Raw genomic sequence first — 22,721 nt, forward strand, 5'->3', positions numbered from 1 at the left:
AGCATATCAGTACGAGTGTGTAACGCGAGGCGGGTTACTTGAGCTTGTATCAAGGTTAAGATATTGACAACGAATTCAGGTATAATTAACTCAAATAAAGGCATATAATCTTATAAAACATCTCGTACTATGTTGTATGAGATTGCTGTTGACCAAGTGAATGTTTTTGTTCAAAAATACATACATTGTTATAAAATACCCTTGATTTTGTGTTCTAAACAAAAACGTGTTGATATGAATTGGAAGTAGATACATTTATTAAAAGAGGAATGTATAATAATACAGCATTTAACAGGTATATATTTTGTGTATTTATTTTGGCTTTACAAAAACAAGGACCGATACTTAAAAACGATTACGTCACACACGTATTTGGCAAACAGTTCAAATTAATTAATGGCAATAAATTTACTGGCTAAACAAAGTTAATTATACAAAAAATTGTATGAAGCAGCAATTCGGTGAGCAGTAGATATTAATCTTCTATTATTTTATTGTTGAATGGTGAGACCAATTCGAGATAGGTGTTAATTGACCTCGAAAATTACCGAAATAATTGTGCTCTAATGAACCATTTGAATTAGAAAGATGTTAGTAAGTTTTTTTTGGGAAGAAACTCATACACGTTGTAATTAGAGAATAGGGAGATACACTTAAATGAGGCATTCCAACTTAGTCCTCAAGGGGCGCAACGTATCTGTTTCCGACATCATTCCATATCTGATGTTGATTACAGATGTCCATTCAGCAACAGCAGCAGCAGCAATGGCCAGTTACCATCACGTGTACTGCACGCTTACTACTACCTCTATATTAAAAAACTCGAATTAGTACGTAACTTTTCCTACGATAGACAAAAGTGTAACGTTGTTGCAATGTAGTCTATATGAAACAAGTGCATAAAGTTTAATTGTCTCGTGTAAAACGATAACGTACGTGCACAATGCGTTGCATAAGGCCGTCTCAGGTGGGCGAGTGGGTGCGCAAGGTCTACGTGTCTTCAATCTCATCGCAATCGCGTGCGGACTTCCAATTGGGTGTATGTCTATTTTAATCATCATAGATCTATGCATGTATTAGAATAACACTTTTATTTTTATACTTCTGTATAGTGAATGCAATAGCGTAAGAAATTTTCAATCTCGGTATTCGCGGGACTCATTCTCAATCCCGCGCGATAAAGGTATTTGCAGGATTGCGCGTGGTTAGTTACGCATCGCAAATAAATCAAATCTAATTTCGCTGATGTGCCTTTTCACACAACATCCCGTTCAATTGATGACCAGAATTAATCCCGTATATAGCCGGCGAGATTAATTCTATATTCTAGTTCTGTCTGTTTTCTAATCGTTACTAATTCAATCAGTAGTTGAACTGAAAGAAGCCGTGTTTTCCACACAATTTTAATAATTTAATAGGAACTATGATGAGTATATCACGTAGAGTGAACCAGAAAAGTATACAAACAAGTGATAAACAATAAACGTGACTATTATACCATGTTTACCAACAATGGAAAATCACCAATTTGAAGTCTATACGAATCCAAATCCATGTACGTAGTGGTGACTTAGAGGTGGAATCAAAAATGTAAAAATAATTCACCTGATCAATGGATCCATTAACTCGAAAGTTTCCTTAACATATATAATATTCTATTTGTCATGTATAGTACCAGTCTAGGTAGCAAAGCTGGAATTCTATAGGATTGTTGAGACGATACTGACCAATCATTTTCTCTTTATCAAGTTACCCAACAACTTTCTGTTTAATAAGTTTACCTATTAAATTTTAAGGGAATAACTTTTTACATTAGGAAGACGCATATAGTCAAATGCATCTACAGACCTGTATGCAAACGTGTTTTAGAAAGCATACAAATTTTGTATACAGTCAACATATAATACAAAAATTATACGTCACATTAGATACACATATCCTCTATGATTACAAGTGACATCAACTGTAATGCGTTGTATCGGTAATGGCGAGCAATGAACGAGAGCGACAAGACACTTTCTCTCTTCATTGTTTTGCTTCTATTTACTTATTTCAATCAATTCATGTAGGTATTATATTTTCTATTCGTATTAAATTGCAACTACTACTGTATAGAATAAATTTGATACTCATTGAAGATGGTAAAACCCTTTGTGGTTCGACTCCGGCGGCACCACCGCCACACCAATTTCTGCCTAATAACAGCAGTGTTAGGCGCTGCTGTGTTCCGTTTTAAAGGGTTCCAGCTTAGTCCTCCGGGGTAGCGGCGCATCTGTGGCCGACCTCAGGTAGGAATATCTTATCCTATCTGAGGATGATTACAGATGTCCATGGGCGGCAGTAGCCACTTACCATCAGGACTGCATGCTCGTCTGCTACTCCTATATTATAAAAAAGAAACTTGTACATTTCAATCACGAACGTACTACCGCCAAGCTTATTTCTGGCGTAAAGTTCTTTTGTTTTGGTGGAAAGGTGTAGGTGACGGCTGACTTAAAGTGTGACTAAGGGCTCGAACACAAAACTGCGATGCGACGCGATGCGAATTCGCAACGCAGAAAATTGCGATGCGAATTGCTGCGATGCGATATCGTGCGGCGTAGCGTATCTCAGGGTGACCAACAACAACAACCACTGTGCGATGCGAATCAATTCGCAAGTTCTTGCGATGCGTCGAGGGAGCTCGCAGATTTTTGCGATGCGACGTCGCATCGCAGTTTTGTGTACAAACCCTATATCAGTTATCAGAAGTGGCAACGCATCTGTGAGCTTGTTCAAGTAGAACCTCTGTTCGATATGGAGTATATTTCAGATGTCCATCGGTAGCAATGCCCACTGGCCATCTGGTACAAACATATACCGAATATTAGTTTCATACTTAATAAAAATACTTACTTGAAACTCAAAGTGAGTTATTGCAATAATCTATGTAATAAAACATGGCATAAACAAACAATAAAATATGTCGAAAGGGAAACTTGATAAAGCTAATAATTACCTACAAGCATTAAATCATTGTTCTGTCATAGGAATAATACTCACATCATATGTAATTTCTTACTAAGAACTAATTTTAATAGATACATATTACTAATAAAAAGAAACATTAAATGAAAAAGAGAATTATTAGAGTCATTATACATACGATTTATTTTTGCGGAATATTAAATTATTGGAATATTTTCGTAATAGGGGACGCGTAATTATTAATCTCATTTAGAAGCTTTGAAGCGTATTTGTAACTTTTTATTGATAGACAAAATTATAGCAGTGATAACTCGAGGGGAGAACTAATCGAGGGGTCCGAGGTTCAAATCCTAGGCATGCTCCTCTGATTTTTCAAAAATTATGTGTGTATTAGAAATTAATTATCACTTGCTTAAACGGTGAAGGAAAACATCGTGAGGAAACCTGCATACCGGAGAGATTTATATACAAAAAAATGTCAAAGTGAAGTCTACAAATACGCACCTGGCCAGCACGGTGGACTATGACCTAATACTTCTCATTCTGAGAGGAGACTCGTGCCCAGCTGTGGGACTGAAATGGGTTGATGATGAGACAAAATTAAGCAATGTTGGTAGGAATCGCGTTTTGGATGGATGGCCGCTATCATACATACGGGCTTCTATACTTCGGAGGTACGTTGATCCATCGCGTCACAGTAGCATGCGACAATAGTCGTAAAAATTTGTTGTTGGTAATTATGGGCGTTTTGTAAACATTAGGCATGGATTGGCAACCAACCCATACTTCTCTATTTGGTGGAGTAAATTCCATTATTTTCTGTGTAGTGAGGAGAGACCCGTTTAACGTAAAAAGGCATACAGCCAATCAGTTCTCGTATAGTTGAATCATATTAAATAATTAAGACACGCGCTTCTATTTACACAAGTGTATTTGTGGTTTATGTATGGTATTTCCGTTGTATGTCATACTATAACTAAAACGTTCAATTTTAAAAGGAGATTCTATTTATGTAAGTATTTCAAAATCGATTAAAAGTAATAAAATAAAAAAAAAACAAACATTACTTCTATGAAATGTAAGTTGATTGAAGGGATTGTGGATTTGCATTCATTAGTATTGGTTAATTACATCATAATAACTACGGCGGTGTTTTGAAATTGGGTGACAATTTAAAACATGTAGAATGTTATTTTAATACATATACTATGACCAAATTACATATTCGAAGTACATTATATTTAATGGAATTTAAATGAGATTTTCTAACAAAGACGTCAGTGCAACGCAGCTTACTATTTATCGTCGGTACACTTAGAGCGGACGCGATTGAGACTACGCAGACAGGCATAAATTTAACCGAAGCGGCGCAGTGCCGAATGCCGAATGTTATTGCAACAGTTAGCTGAAAGGATATTTTGGCTTGGTGTTGATTTGCTTTTGTCCAGAGCAGGCTCGGTGCTGAGTCGCACCCGGCTAATGTTAGCCCGCCCTACATTCCGTAGGCTCATGAGACCAACGATTACCGCTTGACCTGATTTCAACATGAACTCGTGTCGGGATCACAGCTAGATTATAATGATATGATTTATGATTATTATCAAATATCTTATGTAATATTTACGTAAATTAATATTTGCAGACAAATACATATTAATAGGAGTTATAAAGTATAGGGATGTTGAGTTTAATATGCTTGGTGCCTGGAAGAGTTTTAAATAAAGGCATTCAGGCAATCGCGCATTCAGCACACCTGGTTTAAGACTCAAAGTGGCAAGTACCGCCTACTGTTGCATCACTCGGAGTGTTGCCAATACGCCGTCGGCCTTCCGATACTATAATTATGGTATAATATTAATGTGTATAGATATAACTCAATATACGTACATTATAAGACTGACTAAAGTACAATACGTAATGCTTTTATTGATGTACTGCTTAAAAATAATTTTGTATTTAACTTCTTAATTTCACAAAGAAACTTCATAATTATTACAGAAATAAATGACGAATGACGTCAATTATTTAGTACTAGCTGATCCGGCAAACTTTGTACCACCTCAAAATCTATTTATCAAATATATTTCATATAAAATATACCCTATGTTACTCGTGGATAATGTAGCGTTCGAATGGTGAAAGAATTTTTAAAATCGGTCCAGTCGTTTATGAGCCTATTCATTACAACCAAACAAACAAAGTTTTCCTTTTTATAATATTAGTGTAGAAATGTAGATATGTGGCGTTGAATTAACTGCATTTTACTTCCCTTTAAAAACGTAAGATCCCGCTGACAACCCGGCTGTTACTGTGTTATTTAAGTGTGTAATAATAACGTTTGAGGTCGGCTTAATATTGCGTGTGTGAGATATTATCCCGCTTGATATTTAGCGGCGAGCGTGACACGTGCCCAGCGCCCTTGGGAAGCACGGTGCGTGACGTATTGTGCGGCGTCGCCTTGTCCCGCAGTGTCGGTCCCGCACAATACTATGAAACCGATCCCGCGACCACTCGAAATATGAGACCTCAAAATACTATGACGACGAGTACGTAAATGACGTCATAATCGTAAAATTTAGCCTTAGCTGTTCGCTACTGACGCAAAGGAAATGAATTGAATATCTTTTCCAGTATTTTGCCAAGGAATGCTAAAGTAAAAGACATAATATCGAAAAAAATAAGGAAGCCCTTAGTTTAATAGTGACTCGTTTCTGATTTTTTTTAACAATAACCGCAGTCTCTGCAGCTAATGTTCGCCGGTTTTAATGTAAGGTAATCAATCCCATAAATTTATTATTTGAAACCCACATTCACAGGAGTTCCAAGCAAGTATTGGTATGGAAAGGAAGTGAGATAGGTCACTTATAATAATATCTAGAGTGCCTGCATATTTAAACCTATATTTTATAAGGAAGAACACTAGTGGATGCAGATGCAGGGTCTAACAGAGAATAAAAACAAGACATTGCAACTTTCATATAGAAAAAATGATAATTAATAAAATTGGTACATTGGTACAGTGACATTATAAATATAGTTTTGCAATTAAAGACAAAGGAAGCATACATTAACTTAATAGTTTTTATCTTTTAATAACAGTTTATTTACATTAGTGTTACTTTGCTAGGGGAGGTATTTTATATTGAAGTCCTTCAAATGTACTATAATTAAATTAATAAAACGAGCAGACCATTAACCTGTAATTAGTAATTACATACTTATCATAACTGTAATTTTAGAAATAATTTGTTGAATGATAAAGATATAATTATAAGAATAATATTGTTTTTAATAGTCTTATTATGGTATTTGTCTTTACTATAACACAATAAAATTGTATTAAACTATTAATTATTTATTCAATTGTTGGGACCCCGAACTTGAACACAATCACATAATGAATGCTTTCAAACATCATATACACTAATGGAATATTCATTCCCATGCAAAATACTGTAGCCCAGGGACTGCTGGAAGGAAGACATACAAAGTACAAGTATGATTAAGAACCTTGAAGGTAGATATAAAATTGTGCAAAATATAATAAAGCAGTATGTTGCTATTATGGACTTTTGTACTTCAATATACTGAGACTAAAACTTAAATTCAGGTCATCATAAAAACTACTTATTGTATTATTCACAGTCATGCCTTAAAGAGAATGGTGTGAATTTGTAGGCATTTTATAGTGGACTGTACCATAGTAAAATAACTATGTTTGCTTTATTCTTTTGTTTACTCTTATTTTACTATGACTGTACTTTCCTTTATCAACAACATATATTTCAATCAAATAGAAATATTCAAAATTTGTGTTTTATTGTATTACATATTCAACTCTATGATTCAAGATTTTCTTCTGGTGTACTCGTAGTTAATCTAAATAATTAATGTGGACATCTGTTCTGGGATTCTGTACATTTGTTTGCTTTGTCTAAGTGTGTGATTCATGGATTCTGTGTGTTGTAAGTGTCTAGTATTTACTTATTGCGTTCAGTATCACAATAAGAATAAGCCTTCATACATTTCTCAATGTTAAGTAACTGTGACTACATTTTAGTTACTTTATTGTTAGGTCAGTTGGGTAGTTTTTTATGTGCGATTATAAAAAGTCATTTGGTTTAATTTATTTACTGGGTACGCAAATCAAAACATTGGCTTTGTTTTTTTACTACAATATTTTGTAGGTATTGTACTGACTACAATAGAATTGTCAACCATTGTATAATATATTGTTATTTATTAATAACTATTACTTGTAAATTAAACAATAAATGCATCATGATCAACCTAATTCATTGTATGTACTTTAAGTGTTAGTTGAAACACTTAGCACTAAACACTATTGCTTCAACATCTATATCACCACCAAGTCTTTATATCAAAAATTAGTAGTATTTGGTCAATATGTTTTGATTCAAAATGACAACTTATACAATGCCAATAGATAATCAAACAATTTATTTATGACAATCAATCAAGATAAAGATATAGTACGGTATTTTGTATACATGCCTGTTTTTCTATTTTGTTTAAAAAATCATGTTCTATATTATAAGTTAATTATTATTACGTATAATATTGATAAATTGATAATAATCTTATTTGTGTGTCTGATTTTAAGACTGTTATGTAGACACTAATGCAAATTTACATAAAATATGTTACAGATAGTAATCTGAGAACATATTTAGCTTGTTTAATTGTAACATTAATACTCTAATATGTATAATAATGGACAGCCACAATAATTTTGATTGTTAATTGTACTTGTGTTATACAATTATTAGCTACAATTTTAGACTTTTGTATATGTATGCAATGTTGAAAACAAAAACCTGTGATATCCAGTAGAGATGATCATTTCAGCAAAGGAACTCATTCCATTATTTAAGATGGTTAACTTTTATTTATAGGTTTCTTGTAGTCAACTGATTGTATATATGTATAATCATAATGTAAATTAAAAGTATTTTGTCTAAGTATCATAGGTATATTGTATATGTTAAATACATTATGCTGTGGTTCCTTTGTTATTGGATGACTATGAACATTCTTTATAAAGAGTAGTGGAATAGATAAAGATTAAAATACTAAATACATATTGTAATGTATATCTGACCTCATAACTTTTTTAATTAGGGTAGCTTTGTAAATATGAATTTAACTCTTCTAATATCATGAACTTAGAAGTGCATGATGCTTGATTAAGTCTGCTTTTATTAAAATGTAATTATCATTACATTACAGCAAGAGGAAAACATCATGTTTTGTTTTTGTGTATATAACCAACAATTTGTTGTTGGGTTATCAATTCACGCAATTATAACAAAATAAAACTAAGATAAAATGGGTACAACAAAATGTATGTTTCCTTTATGCTCCAATTTAGTGATTGGATTTTTTTTTAATACTTTAGAATAAAGAGATCTTAGATGATCAAACGTATGGCCATTAGTAAGAGCTTTTATGAAGGAACTAATCTTTCCATAAAATATTTTATATCTAATAATTTTGTAATTAAAATAGGTCAGTATAAAACATAAACGATTCTTCTTTCTATTAATGAATGAGATTGGAAATACCTTCAAATTAGGCTGCAATTTCAATTGCTGCCAGTTGTAGAGTTAAATTTTACATTTTGCTGATACCGTCAAACGACGTTATTTGTCGATCGAGTTTAACAAAGATAAAACTATTGTTTTCACGTTAACGGACGTTTCCTATTTGCATCCAAAACATAAACAAATGAGTCAGGAAACGTCTGTCGAGTTGAGCGAGGATAACAAACACAAGAGGCGATCTCCATCATCAAACTTACCTTTCTCTTCCTTCCTTTGTACACCATGGCAAAAGCACCATGTCCAATGATATCCTGTTTAGTGAACTCATATTCTCCCACTTGGATTACTTCCATTTTCACTAATTTCCCTTTAACCACAGACATTTTGAGTTTAAAAAATTTCACTTCAGACAAAAGATCAATACTATAATTTTGGAAAACTCGCTTTGGGAACTTGACTAAGCGCTACATTATGATCCTGAGCCCCTAATCACTTCCTGTAAGTCTCCATAAACACTTTACTTTAACTAGAAACCTATACACTAGCTTAACATTGTTTCAGTGACGGAACACAACATACAATGAACGCAAAATGTACAAAAGTGATTTTATTTCGTGTTGTGTTGTGCTTGATTTTGCGAAATAAGAATAAAATTGCCACTACAAATATTTTGTTCAGTGTTGCCAACTAGACACATGCTTAAATAATGTTGAACAAGCAACTCTTTGCCCAATCCTGTCACCTGGTGGCGAATTTGTAAACTACTTGTCATTAATTTTATCACAGACCTGTATTTGTCTGTGTTTTTTATCCAAATCAAAAGACATTAAGTTAAAAAGTTTTTTATAATTTTATGCTATTATTGTACCTAATGCTTTTTAGAGATTAGCTATGTTTAGAAAAACACCGAATAATTATTATTATATACTCTAACAAAAAAATCTTAATGAAATTTATACATTTCTTATTAGTAACTAACTGAAACTGAATTTGTAGCCGAGCCTGATTAGTAAAAATTTAAAGTTGTTCCCAAAAGCTATCCAAAAGCATATACCATAATACTCTTTGGCATATATATACCATAAAGGATAAAAATTTTTTAACAAAAAATACAACCGACTTCTATGTCACTACAAAGTAAAAAATAATTCGAATAAATGTTGGTTTAGTACATATTTCTGAAGTCGGCGCTCAATATATTTCGTTGGATAACGATGTAAACAGCGTGTCTAATATGTGTGCGTGTCTAATTCGGCGCTCAATATATTTCGTTGGATAACGATGTAAACAGCGTGTCTAATATGAGCGCCGACTTCAGAAATATGTACTAAACCAACATTTATTCGAATTATTTTTTACTTTGTAGTGACATAGAAGTCGGTTGTATTTTTTGTTAAAAATTTTTTTTCACCCTTTTTAGTGATGACATAATAACATTTATATTAATACAATATAAAATTGTATAAGCGAGATCATGAATTAAGGTAAGGTCTGAATTTACATTGATTGGAACCGCCCGCTCGCAGGGCGCTGCCGCGCCCTGCTCGCTTAGTTTTATATTGTCTTATATGTTCCAACCTAACCTAACTAAATAGTCAATGATGAACTGGCTTTGCAATTTCATTAGAACCAGTAAATATCTTCAAACACAACTCAATTATTCCCATTGGTTGAGGAGTTACATATTTTGTCTCCGAGCCACATTATCAGACCCTTAAATAGTCAATGATGAACTGGCTTTGCAATTTCGTTAGAACTTTCACCAAATATCTTCAAACACAACTCAATTATTCCCATCGGTTGAGGAGTTACATATTTTGTCTCCGAGCCACATTATCAGATCCTCAAATAGTCAATGATAAACTGGCTTCGCAATTTCATTAGAACCTACACCAACATTCTTCAAACACAACTCAATTATTCCCATCGGTTGAGGAGTTACATATTTTGACTCCGAGCCACATTATCAGACCCTTAAATAGTCAAAGATAAACTGGTTTTTCAATTTCATTAGAACCTACACCAAATATCTTCAAATACAACTCAATTATTCCCATCGGTTGAGGAGTTACATATTTTGTCTCCGAGCCACATTATCAGATCCTCAAATAGTCAAAGATAAACTGGCTTCGCAATTTCATTAGAACCTACACCAAATATCTTCAAACACAACTCAATTATTCCCATCGGTTGAGGAGTTACATATTTTGTCTCCGAGCCACATTATCAGATCCTCAAATAGTCAATGATAAACTGGCTTCGCAATTTCATTAGAACCTACACCAAATATCTTCAAACACAACTCAATTATTCCCATCGGTTGAGGAGTTACATATTTTGACTCCGAGCCACATTAGCAGACCCTTAAATAGTCAATGATGAACTGGCTTTGTAATTTCATTAGAACCTACACCAAATATCTTCAAACACAACTCAATTATTCCCATCGGTTGAGGAGTTACATATTTTGACTCCGAGCCACATTATCAGACCCTTAAATAGTCAAAGATAAACTGGTTTTTCAATTTCATTAGAACCTACACCAAATATCTTCAAACAAAACTCAATTATAGCCATCGGTTGAGGAGTTACATATTTTGTCTCCAGAACCCACTCTGATCCTCATCATATTTAAATGGGACCAACTTGTAGCAATTGTCCACACACGAAATTAAAGGCATTAAAATAGGTTCATAAATGGCGAAGTTATGGCTGTTATATTTACATGGGTGGAGGAGTTCCCCTCTTTTTCTCCAGAACCAATCGATGGATCCTAACCATATTTAAATGGGACCAACTCGCAGCTCGTCTCTACACAATAAAAAAAGAATTATTAAAATCGGTCCACTAACGGCGGAGTAATTGCTGTACATACATAAAAAAAAAAAAAAAAAAAAAAAAAAAAGATACCGGCCGAATTGATAACCTCCTCCTTTTTGAAGTCGGTTAAAAATATTTGTTTCCAAACTTTCATCTACTTTTATTGATAACTTTGTTATTTTTAGTTCCACGTCAAAAATTTAACGAAAAAGTTGTAGGTAAATTAATTTGAGACAATAATAAGTTGTTTACTGTTTTCAGTATGACGAATAATTTGTTCGATAGAGCGTGAAAACGATTTGCACTCAGTCTGTTTTCGAAGATGGTGGCCGCGCGAGCCTGATATAATATTATATCAAAATCTCGTACTTAATATCACATAATGGAAGATGGTATTTCAAAAGTAGTTAAGACAAATACTTTTGGTCCTGGCGGCTTTTTTTCGCTGATATAACATACACATTTCACAGATTATATGATCTTGACGTTTTTTTTCGCTGATAAATACATATTTCAGATATTTACCTGATCTATATGTTATAGTCAAAGTCCGATACACAGTCTCTTCGCGGAAGGACTGGTTTATCCTAGGTTTGGCCAAAGCCATCAGGCAATCCCCGAAATACATTTCAATTTCGCCCTTTGCCTGAAGTATTTTTAGTCAAACCCAGGAGCTCCTAACTTTTCAGTCAAACGTCGAAAGTAAATTATTCTGTTTCGGTTTTGGCCTAGTCAATCCTAGAAGCGACTGCAAAACTCGGTCAAACGTTGATCTGAACATGTTTAAACAGGTTCATAATGTCTCTCGCGGTGTCCCGACCGATTGTTTTGTCATTTCATGTTCGTTCATTGAGCGTGCGGGCGTGTAATTGTGTAAAATTGAAGATGAGTGAGGTTAGGTTAGGTTAGGTTAGGTTAGGTTTTTTTAAATTATTAAAACAATAAACATCAAAATTTTAAAAATGTTATTTTTTTATACCTAATCTTACAAACTAACCTCCGTATATTCCAAAGCATTTATTTATTTATTTTATACTTTATTGCACATCGTACAAAAGGTGGGCCTAATGCCACACGGCATTCTCTCAAAGCATCTCAAATATAAAAGTGAAAATCACGTAAGCTGACTAATCAGGTGTCAGAACTGGCAGAGTTAAGCGGTTCTTAAGACTTGAGAGCTGCTTAAATGATAAAATGCTTCCAAATATACGAAGATAAGACACTTCATACCTATATCGGAGTTTGACTCGTCAAACCCCGATTTAATAAAATTGTGTTTTGACGTTTGCCTGACCAAATTAGTCTCTCCCAGGTTTGACGAAAATTGTTTAGTCAAAGGCCGAAAATTTACATTTGTTTGGGCTTTGACTAAGTCATTCAGTCTGACCTGAGGATTGACCAGTCCAACCGAGGAGCGCCGGAGCTTCGGAGTTTGCCTATAACATATATACTATCTTTCCGGGAGTGTATGAGGTGTAAAAACCAAAATAGGAGATTTTATCTATGTACGAGAAAATATGTACAGTTGGCGGCCCTGATTTAGCTTGACCCCACTTGTCAACTTCTTGTTTTAGTTTGCCCATAAAGTATTATTTTATACATGTTATAGAGAGGACTCTACGTATTTTTTGTCCCCCCTAAAGCGCCCCTAGTGGCCTGCCCCAGAACTACTCATGGGTTTTTACATACCTATTATATATTCATTATCATTATATGTATTAAAATTAGGTACTTAAATTATAAGTTGTATCTCCAAATCACGAACTATAAATGACTGTGTTCCAAAGATTCACATTTACATTATACTTTTTTCTTTCTCAATTTTGATACAAGAACAAAACTACATTTACGTACTTAATAAGTTGTATCTCCAAATCACGAACTATAAATGACTGTGTTCCAAAGATTCACATTTACATTATACTTTTTTCTTTCTCAATTTTGATACAAGAACAAAACTACATTTACGTACTTAACAAAATTTCAGAGAGATAGAAAATGTGACAATGTGAATCTTTGAATCACGGTCCTTTACAGTTGATGTTAATACGTGGGGGTATCAAATATGTATAGTTGTCGCAACGGTTAACGACTAACAACGATTAACGAAGTTGCGGACATTTGACAATAGACACATCATTTTGACAGTTAAATCAGTTAAATTTCACTCCGTCGCCATTTTAATTTGAAGCTTCCGGGGCCGGTCGTTACGTGGCGCTAGTATCGGCACGAAAAGTCATTTTGTATGGAAGTGTGCCCCCTCTGAGTGCCCCTAATTCAAATTTTCAATGGAGATTTTTTTTATTTAATGTGTATGTAATTCTAAAATATAAGAAAGTGCGTGCCTCCTTAATTTTTTTGTAGACAGAATTACATTTAAGATTTTAAGATCAAGAAGCCATATGTATCCGGTGGGTCTAAATAAACTGGCTGCAACAGAGCTGTTACTGGTTGTCAGTGATCATTTACGAATACTTTCAGTCAAAAAAACTAAACAGGATTTCATAAATATAAAAAAGAAACCATTTATTGATATTAAATAAATAAAATATAACATGTTACTTCCATTCCTCTATGTATTTATATTTATTCAGTTTGTCAAAAGGCAATATATTGTGATTTCCATTAGTTTTAGAAAAAACCGGAGTATGTAGATCAAAAAATGTCTTAAAGTGTACCACATCCACATAATGGTTGATTTTATTGAGGTAATTATAATAAAAAGATTGTAGATAAACACAATTGATAAAATAACTTTATGTCAATGTCAATTGACTGATTTATATCAAGGGCACTAAAATATCTGTTGAATTATACTCGAATCTATTCAGAGTAATAAAATTAGACAATAAGTCTCATGCAATGCCGTAGGAACTGTTAAAATAATGTATGTTTATCAGTTTTTTGTACAAATCAACAGATATTTAATATACTCTATTAATGGTGTGATAGCACTTTAAAACTATTTTCTCACTTTACATGGCAGATACCACATTAATATAAGTTCATTTAAATCACATTATTCATTCAGTGAATACAGGATACAGATGCAATTTGTTATTTAGTACAAAATAAATAACTATCTCTTTTGATCCCCTAGGTCTTCAATGTTATCTTCATCAATCTGTAAAGAAAAATAATAAAATTTAATATCTAATACATGTCTATAAGATTAGTTAGAAATTACAATAGGATAATATATATTTTTTTAATTCATAATTCCAAAAACTAGTTTGAGTCAATAAATAAATCTAATCTACTGCTGAGCATAGGTTTTTTTTGTATGGAAATTTGCACTAATAACACTGTTATTATGCATATTATTGACTAAATAATTTCAAAGAAAGACATTGGTACTTATCTCTTTCATTTCTCAAGTAAATAGAGGGTATAATTAAGTGCTAATATTAAACTTCTTATATAATATAAATATGGTATAAACAGTGTTACATAATTACCTCAGGCCATTTCTCTGGTATTACATCAAATAGGTCATCTTTCACATCACCTTGAATAACTATTTCATCATCCCCTGTGACTGAAGATCCACAAGCAAATTTTGTGCCAAAGAATTTTGCTGCCACCTTAAGATCAATATCTGCAAATTATAAGTTGTTTTAGTTAAATAGGAAGATATATTTATCTTTAGAAATATCATTAAAAGAACATAATAGGAAAATACATAAATTCTAAGAAAATGTAATGTATCATTGCATGAAATGTATATAGTTGTGGATATGAAAAGAATGCATAATAACATGAAACTATCAATAACAATTTGTATACTAAACAACTGCAATATATACTTACCTCAAACAAAACATACAACCATACAAACATACATGCCTGACTAGGTATGAAACTATACATCCTAATATGAAATAAAATGCCTTCAACATAAAACATTAGGGTCTTACCAAATGTGCTAAGGCCTGAGACCACAGTGACAGATTTCTTCTTGCCGCGGGGTGCGCGAGATACCTGAACTAGTTTTGGTACATCCTCTTTCTTTTTAGATTTTAACATTCCTTTACCACCACGTTTTTGGCGTTTCTTTTCCTCTTCACCACCAGCATTCTCATCTTCATCTAAAACCAAATATTTCATGTACAATACTAGTAAAATGGGAAAGAAGTTAACCTAAAATTATTGATGAAAAAACTTACCGATTTTCACTTTTTCGAACTCCGTTGGCAAATTTTTCTCCAACCATTGCTTACATTTGTCGTATTCTGGATAGTACTCACAATACTCTATTGGCATACTACAGTTACCACAGTATAATACCTTTATTGGGTACGTAACACCTTCTCGGGGTCCCATTGTAAGATCTCGATCTGCCATAATTTATAATAACAAGCTAGACTTAAATTCAAAATTGTTGCATATTAGTAATACTATGCAAACGTTATCCGGCACAGTTTATAATGAAATATAAGAGCTAAATTTAAAATAAATCATGTAGGAATTTCCTCATGTCCATTAAATAAAACGTTCCATAGACTCTACGTTACTTCTACGTATTCCACAGATAAGAGTATAATTTAAGAGTCAAAATCTTTTTGTTGTCTTTGATAGAAAGAGATGGTTGTCCGGATATAGATTATTAATAAACTAAGACGTCTAAGAACTCTAATGTAGCGACCAGACTTGGTTCGGTAATTTCCTATTAGAACTACTTTATATATTATACGGGATACGGGATTATTGTTAACTTGGGCCATAAGCACATCACTATTAATCTGACATTGACATTTGGTGATGTTCACGACCATATATTATTTTACTCTTTGTTCACAACTCTATAATACGTCTTCGTATTTTTCAATTAATTTTTCTTACATTTACTAATTATAATAGATTTCCATAGATTAATTAGTGTAATAAAGTTTGGTTGAAAATCATGTAGGAGTGCATATAGCTTCGTTGAAGTACAAGTGGCGCTTAATATATAAATAATCATCACAAAATGTCGATAACATCTGTGAAAGAGTTTTCCAAGTATTGGTGGACGGAGGTCTACAACCGGATCATTGGTGCGGTTGTGTTTCTGGATGACTGCAGCGCAGAATGCCTGCACTGGGACGGCGGACTCTTCAACCTTCTGAACGGGGGTGCTGTTGCTGTGAAGAGCTTGTCGCCCTTCGAGGTATCTTCTGCAACAGTTGGACTTTACTCTATAAAACTACAAAATGTACTTTACGGAATTATTATTATTTTACCTAATGTTTATGAGTCACTGGAGCGTTTGGAAACCTAATACATTATTGAAATGGGTCAGAGTCCTCTTACTGAGTTATTCACAAATGATGCGTAATTTTATATTTAAATAAGTCAATTTGATTGTAATCATGTCCTCGAAATACATTGCATTGATAGTTCATAAGATACCTTTTTACTGGCTTTGAAAAGGGAGAGCTGCATGTCTTTTTTTTAGTCAATAGTTAACTGTATACTCATGAAGTATTTGTCTTAGTTCTAAAATTAATATTTTCAGTCCGCAAGCAAAGAGCAGAGAAAAGGTGTATTCCTAACCCAAGCAACATCAACACAGTTGAAAACAATAAGTGAGATTATTCGCAACAGTGACTTCACCCACTGCATTCTGATATCCTGTGTCAGTTTGGACGTGGTATACCTGGAGCTGAACGAGGGTAAAGATGTCAGTGACATTGTGGCAGCTGGTAAGGCTCCTGCCGAAGCTACCAAGCAGCTGGAGTCTATGCTACTCAACTGGATTGGAAAGAAGGTATTCATTGTATTCAAATTTTATACAGTAAATGTTTTAATATAAGCTATGTGATGTCATATTTTGAGTAATGTAAAATTGTTGCTTTAAATTGGAAAATGATATTGCAAAATTATTTTTATTTTGAAATTAGTAAAGAGCTTACTGGTTCCTTGATGGTCTCTATGATCTTTAAATCTGTCTATGATAATAATATAGGAGAAACCAAATGATTAACAATGTTGGGTTTTTGTGCATTATGTGAAAATCACCTTTATAATCAATCAAGTTATAACAGAGACACACTAAACCATTTATGTTATGTCATCATGATTTTTCATTTTCTTTTTAATAATAAATTAATGTATTTTTATTTTCAGACAAGTGCTGTGGAAGTCGTACACATTCCTATATTTACAATATCACCAACAAACACAGTGTTTCTGACGCCACCATATTACAACCTGTATCCTACATTTAATGGCAAGTTGATACCAGACTCGGCCTCAATAGACTTGTATAGCTTGAATGCTGAAGAGCGGGCTCAAGTGAGGAGGCTTGCCAGTGGTCTGAACAGCCTGTTGGAGTCTATGAACATGAAAGAAGATGTCTATTATATGGGTGCTTTTAGTTCTTTAATTGCTGGTGTGCTGGAAAATTCACCTGTTTGTTTGTCAAGGCGGAAGGTATGATTAATGTTTTTGTTGATTTATACTATATGAAATGTATTATTTATTTTAGTGGCTAGCTGTAAACTAACAATATTCATCTTGAAGTAACCTCAAATGATACAGGAGTTTAAATACTTTACCACATTTTTTTTTCTTTTTATAATATATGAGTAGCAGACGAACATGCAGTCCACCTGATGGTAAGTGGCTACTGCCGCCCATATGGACATCTGTAATCAACCCATAGATAGGATTAGATATTCCTACCTGAGGTCGGCCACAGGTGCGCCGCTACCCCTGAGGACTAAGTTGGAACGCCTCGGAAAAGTCTGTCTCTCTTACCATACCCTTCAAACCGGAACACAGCAGCGCCTAACACTGCAGTTATTAGGTAGAAATAGGTGTGGCGGTGGTGTCGCCGGAGTTGAACCACAAAGGGTTCTACCACCTTCAAATCCACATTGGAATGCTTCAAGCTTTAGAAGGGCAATATCTTAAGAATGGTGATTCTAAGGAAAATAACTATAGAAGGACCATTTATTTAGATAAATTTAGTATCTACATTTTATTACAGGGCTATATTTTTGATAAATCTTATTGTTTTTGAGAAAAAATTAAATTAAAAATTTTGACCTTTGATCTTGGTTAACTCTTAACACACATTCCTATCTATGTGTGTGTGTGTGTGTGTGTGTGCCTCCTCAAAAATGCCTCTTTGGGGAGTTTTGGCATTTTCTACTGGTATACCCAAGGTCTCAAGGTCAGAGTTTTGTTATTGGGTCACTATTTTGATTGGTCTAATGAATTTGTTTTCAGAACTGCTCCAACCCAGTATCACTTATTATAGTGGATAGAACATTAGACTTAGCCGGTGTGACCAGTCATTCCAGTGAGTCAGTTCTTGACAAGATCATGTCGACGTTGCCCAGATTTCCAGGGCATTCCAATGATGTGGCAGTGGACATGTCACCAATTTGTGAAGCTAATGTGTAAGAGTTCTTTTATATAACTTATATGGTTAATTATGAATGTCTCAGAATATAATATCAAATGTATAATGCGTTCAATATTAATGTATAAAAATGGTAGTGTGTCTGCAGTTTCAAGTTCACGACTTTTATTTGTGTGTTCTCGAAACATAAAAAATAGATGTTGAAATACTTACTATATCCTTCTGTTTTTAGAGTCAAATATTAAAAATTATCAAATCGCTTTAAAATAGACTTACAGACGCTACTTATTATTTTATAAAAAAAATTGATTTCTATTTTATATGGAGCTCGTATTAAATATCCTTAATAAAACAATATAATTATGATTTTGGATATACCTTTGTTAAATACGAACATCTTGATATGCCACTGGTGATGGCTCATTTTATTTGTCTATATTTCAGGATCTCCCATCCTGATGACATACAGCTCAGTCCTGGCTGCCTGTACCATGCCAATGACGATTCCTGCATACAAACATTTGACTATATGATCAACAAGTCGCAAAAGGAAGTCATGTTTGATTTGTACAACAAACTTTCCAAAATTGATGTTCAGCGGTCACCGAGTCCTAAGACTCTTGTTAAGGTCACTCCACAGAGTGTTGAGAAAATTGTTGTTGCATCTAAAGGTATGTAATAATAACTTAATATTATTATTTAATATCTAATTGCTACTCTGCTTTAAAGGTTTCAAATATGTTTTAAACCTATTTCTGATTTGACAGACTCCTTCACACCATTTTTAGCATTTTCACCCTTATCTTAAAAAGGATGTCTCTGCAAGCCTTTTGATACAGTTTGACCTCTTATTTACTATTTTTCTATTTATGTAAATTACTATTTTGCGATCATTATAAACCACGATATATTCACGCAGTACATACGATTTATTTATTCATATGTATATAAACAGGTAATTATGAGATAATCTCCAAACACATGGGAGTAATACAACAGGCTCTAGCGGTGGTGCAGATGCTAAAGTCGCCGCGTCGAGCTCAGATGGATCTCCTGATGAGTCTGGAGCGCCAAATCCTTGAGAATTTGGCCGCTAGTCGCGAATCTACCAGTGTGCTCAATCAGGTACTTTGAGTTAGCTATTAGATAAAATTAAAACTTTTTATTTAAGAAATTCTGATAGGGTACATAATTTTAATTTTTAATCATTACAGTGCTCTTCATTATTTTTTGATTGTCAATTTTAATTCTTCAATTCTGTAGTCAATTTGAAAGTGAAAATTGTAATCCATTTAAGGATTTTCATTAAAGTAAAAATAAAAAATTCGAAATTGTGTTCATTAAGTAGCAAGATTTCAGACAACATATACATTTTTAAAAACAGCGAACTGAGTAATCTTTTTGGAGACCCTCACATATGGAAGGAATTACATTAGACATACAACACAATTCAGTACATATAGAAGAAATTTTCCTTGACAGTAACATTGATATTTTTATCGAAGTTCTCCTTAACTCGTGTATAAAGTTAGCCATAACGTAATGTCGTAATATTTTATTTATTTCCAGATCGGTCATTTGATCAAAACTCGTAAGGAGCGAAATCTTCCTCTAGAGAATCTCTTAGCATTGATCATCCATGTGTACTCCTTAACGGGAACTGAAGTGGTATTCAACAAACAGCATGAAGACAGCCTCGTTGAGACTCTAAGTGTCGCCATCTTCGAAGACCGCAAAACTCTGTTCATAGACGATGAGACCGGTATAATGACGCCAGAGGAGAGTCACGAGATATCGAAGAGATTTATGGCACGTTTCAAAGAAATTGCACAAATGAGGAAGACCTTGCAAAAGTAAGTATACAATATAATTTTGTTTTAGTAGCTTTGTTTAGTAAGTTGTTAGTAGAGTACAACAACAATGCTAATTGAAGCATATGCTTCAAATAAATCTAGTAGCAAAATGTGTTGTATTTGCTTAAAGTGAGCGGTACAATAAAATTATCACCACTTGGTAATTAATCTGTAAAATTTTAGATTCATTTCACAGTGTGTTTTTTCCGAGTTTGATCCTAGGATTTTTAAATGTTTAACAATGAAGACAAGCATAATAGAGAAAAAGTGTGAAACTTTTTCAGTTCTTCTATAGGATATATGATATACAGAATCGTAAATAGTAATAATGTTGATGAAAATTTCAGATACAATTCAGTTCTTAAGCCGTGTGATACTGGCACTGGTCATGAGTACCGAGGTGTTCTACAGCAACTTATCGATGATCTAGTGGACACAGACCGACCGGAATTAGTCGATTTGCGACACAGGAATGAGGGCATCAAGGATCTTTTACGCACTGGACTAAAGTAAGACTAAAAATTATTGTGGTGAATTTCATAAAAAATATAATCCACAATAGTTCCTTCAAGGCCATTTCTATTAATATAAATGGTTAAAAATTAATTGATTGACGATCCTGTATGTACAATCTATGGTATGATGCAAAATGCAAATATAACAAGTTATGAAGTAACAGTTAATTTGTAATGTTGGCATATAAAGTACATTTTTAATTATGTTTTTCTTATGAAGTTGAGTATGAGATTTGTTCAGTTCAAGTATGATTGAATAATTGAAATATGTAAATTCAACATTGAATTATGTACAAGAAATTAAAAAAATGTATTATAAAAACAAAACGTTACCTTAAAATTCATTTAGTTTCGTCTTTATTCATATCAATAAAATATTTTCGTTTACAGTATCCTAACAAGCAAGAAATCGCGCAACAGCAAGCACCCGGCGGACGCGCCGACGGTGATCGTGTACGTGGTGGGCGGCACCAGCGCGGAGGAGTGCAAGCGGCTGCAGCGCGGCGTCATGACGAGCGGCGCCGACACCGCCGTGCTGCTCGCCGCCTCGCGCCTGCTGCCGCCCGCCGCCGCCGCGCGCGCCGCGCTGCCGCTCTAGCGACCGCCGCCGCCCGCGCCGCCGCAGCGGGAACGCTCCTTCATGAGAGCCCTGCTGCAGTAGACGGGCCGTGCTACTAAATGTGTTAGTGAATGACGGAAAAGACCGAAATAATCGTGGTTAAGTGAAAAATTATATTATGTGTTACAAGTGGATGCATAATTTCGCGCTAGGCTAAAAATATTGTCGTAAATTTGCGCGCCTAACTTGGTCATCCTCCAAAATTATGTGTTACAATCTTTCGCTAAAAATACACTGCGTTTTTCCCAAATACGTCAAAGATACATCGTCGTGCTTCTGGGTGTCACGCGCCTGCTGCCGCCCGTCGCCGCCGTGCGTGCCGCTCTGCCACTCTAGCGACCACCGCCCACGTCACTGCAGCGGGTACGCTCTTAAGAGCCTTGTTGCAGTAGACGGGTCGTGCTACTACATGTGTTAGTGAAAGACGAAAAAGATTAGAATAGTAGCGGTTTAAGTGAGAGTGATAGATGTTTAAGACTAAAATAGTAGTTAAGTAAGAATCAAGTTATACATTGCGGCTTCCACGTGCTCCGCGCTATATCATTAGTGAGCTCTACGAGCTGCCAGACTGAATGGACACGTTTGTGATAAGTGTGATTGTGAATGGTGTGTGAATGTGGTGTGTGAAGAGCTTCCATTCACTTCAACTTGACTGAATGAGCGAAACCTTAATTGAATAAATTCTGACAGTGGATGTTTTATTGTTAGTCATATTATAATAACGAATCATTATATTCATAAAAATTATTCGTAAAGTATGTATGAAAATAATGGTATTGTGTTAGTTAATAACTACTATTTAATAAAGAAAAAAATAAGCAAAGCTACTAATTTAAGATGTTTAGAATATATTAGGTTCATGTTTTGTTATATGAACAAAATATGTAACAACTTTATTTTTATACAATTTATTTGATTGATTGAACATCTATGTAATATTCCAATATAATTCTGATCTGCTTAATAATAATAAATTTCTATATAATTTTTAAGACATTCCAAAGTATACCTGATGTGTTTGCATTGTTATAT

At 34.0% G+C, this 22,721-nt stretch overlaps 3 protein-coding genes across 4 annotated transcripts in view; 1 reads left to right on the forward strand and 2 right to left on the reverse strand.

Annotated features, from left to right (window-relative positions):
* Window positions 1-9,202, reverse strand: part of Atg1 (serine/threonine-protein kinase unc-51-like protein Atg1) — a 40,530-nt gene extending 31,328 nt beyond the window's left edge. For both annotated transcript variants that reach the window (XM_073093289.1, XM_073093288.1), the window contains exon 1: window positions 8,789-9,202. In XM_073093289.1, the coding sequence (XP_072949390.1) occupies window positions 8,789-8,914 (126 nt within the window). In that variant the 5' untranslated portion in view covers window positions 8,915-9,202. The remainder of the gene's footprint in view (window positions 1-8,788) is intronic.
* A 4,707-nt stretch (window positions 9,203-13,909) lies between these two features.
* On the reverse strand, window positions 13,910-15,875 carry DENR (density-regulated protein). The gene is made up of 4 exons (XM_073093291.1): window positions 15,518-15,875; window positions 15,269-15,439; window positions 14,810-14,949; window positions 13,910-14,475 (listed from the first exon to the last, which is right to left on the reverse strand). Exons 1-4 carry the CDS (start codon window positions 15,693-15,695, stop codon window positions 14,431-14,433), a joined length of 534 nt encoding a protein of 177 aa, XP_072949392.1. The 5' UTR covers window positions 15,696-15,875; the 3' UTR covers window positions 13,910-14,430.
* Window positions 15,876-16,148: 273 nt separating this feature from the next.
* LOC140757539 (sec1 family domain-containing protein 2) lies at window positions 16,149-22,289 on the forward strand. The gene is made up of 9 exons (XM_073093292.1): window positions 16,149-16,500; window positions 16,849-17,100; window positions 17,460-17,765; window positions 18,567-18,739; window positions 19,147-19,373; window positions 19,658-19,827; window positions 20,272-20,555; window positions 20,903-21,064; window positions 21,461-22,289. The coding sequence occupies exons 1-9, from the start codon at window positions 16,321-16,323 to the stop codon at window positions 21,666-21,668; spliced, it is 1,962 nt and encodes a 653-aa protein (XP_072949393.1). The 5' UTR covers window positions 16,149-16,320; the 3' UTR covers window positions 21,669-22,289.
* The last annotated feature ends 432 nt before the right edge of the window (window positions 22,290-22,721 follow it).

The sequence above is a fragment of the Epargyreus clarus genome, unplaced genomic scaffold (assembly GCF_041222505.1).
Source record: "Epargyreus clarus isolate Ecla_fem2 unplaced genomic scaffold, WU_Ecla_fem_2.2 ptg000004l, whole genome shotgun sequence".
NCBI lineage: Eukaryota > Metazoa > Arthropoda > Insecta > Lepidoptera > Hesperiidae > Epargyreus > Epargyreus clarus.

Excerpts from the sequence above, each read along its gene's own strand:
- DENR (XM_073093291.1), bottom strand. The coding sequence starts at position 15,695 with ATGGCAGATCGAGATCTTACAATGGGACCCCGAGAAGGTGTTACGTAC. Across the intron at positions 15,440-15,517 it reads GTTCGAAAAAGTGAAAATCG|ATGAAGATGAGAATGCTGGT; the intron begins GTAAGTTTTTTC and ends ATTTGGTTTTAG. Across the intron at positions 14,476-14,809 it reads TACCAGAGAAATGGCCTGAG|ATTGATGAAGATAACATTGA; the intron begins GTAATTATGTAA and ends TTTTCTTTACAG.
- LOC140757539 (XM_073093292.1), top strand. The coding sequence starts at position 16,321 with ATGTCGATAACATCTGTGAAAGAGTTTTCCAAGTATTGGTGGACGGAG. Across the intron at positions 19,374-19,657 it reads AATTGTTGTTGCATCTAAAG|GTAATTATGAGATAATCTCC; the intron begins GTATGTAATAAT and ends GTATATAAACAG. Across the intron at positions 21,065-21,460 it reads CTTTTACGCACTGGACTAAA|TATCCTAACAAGCAAGAAAT; the intron begins GTAAGACTAAAA and ends TTTCGTTTACAG.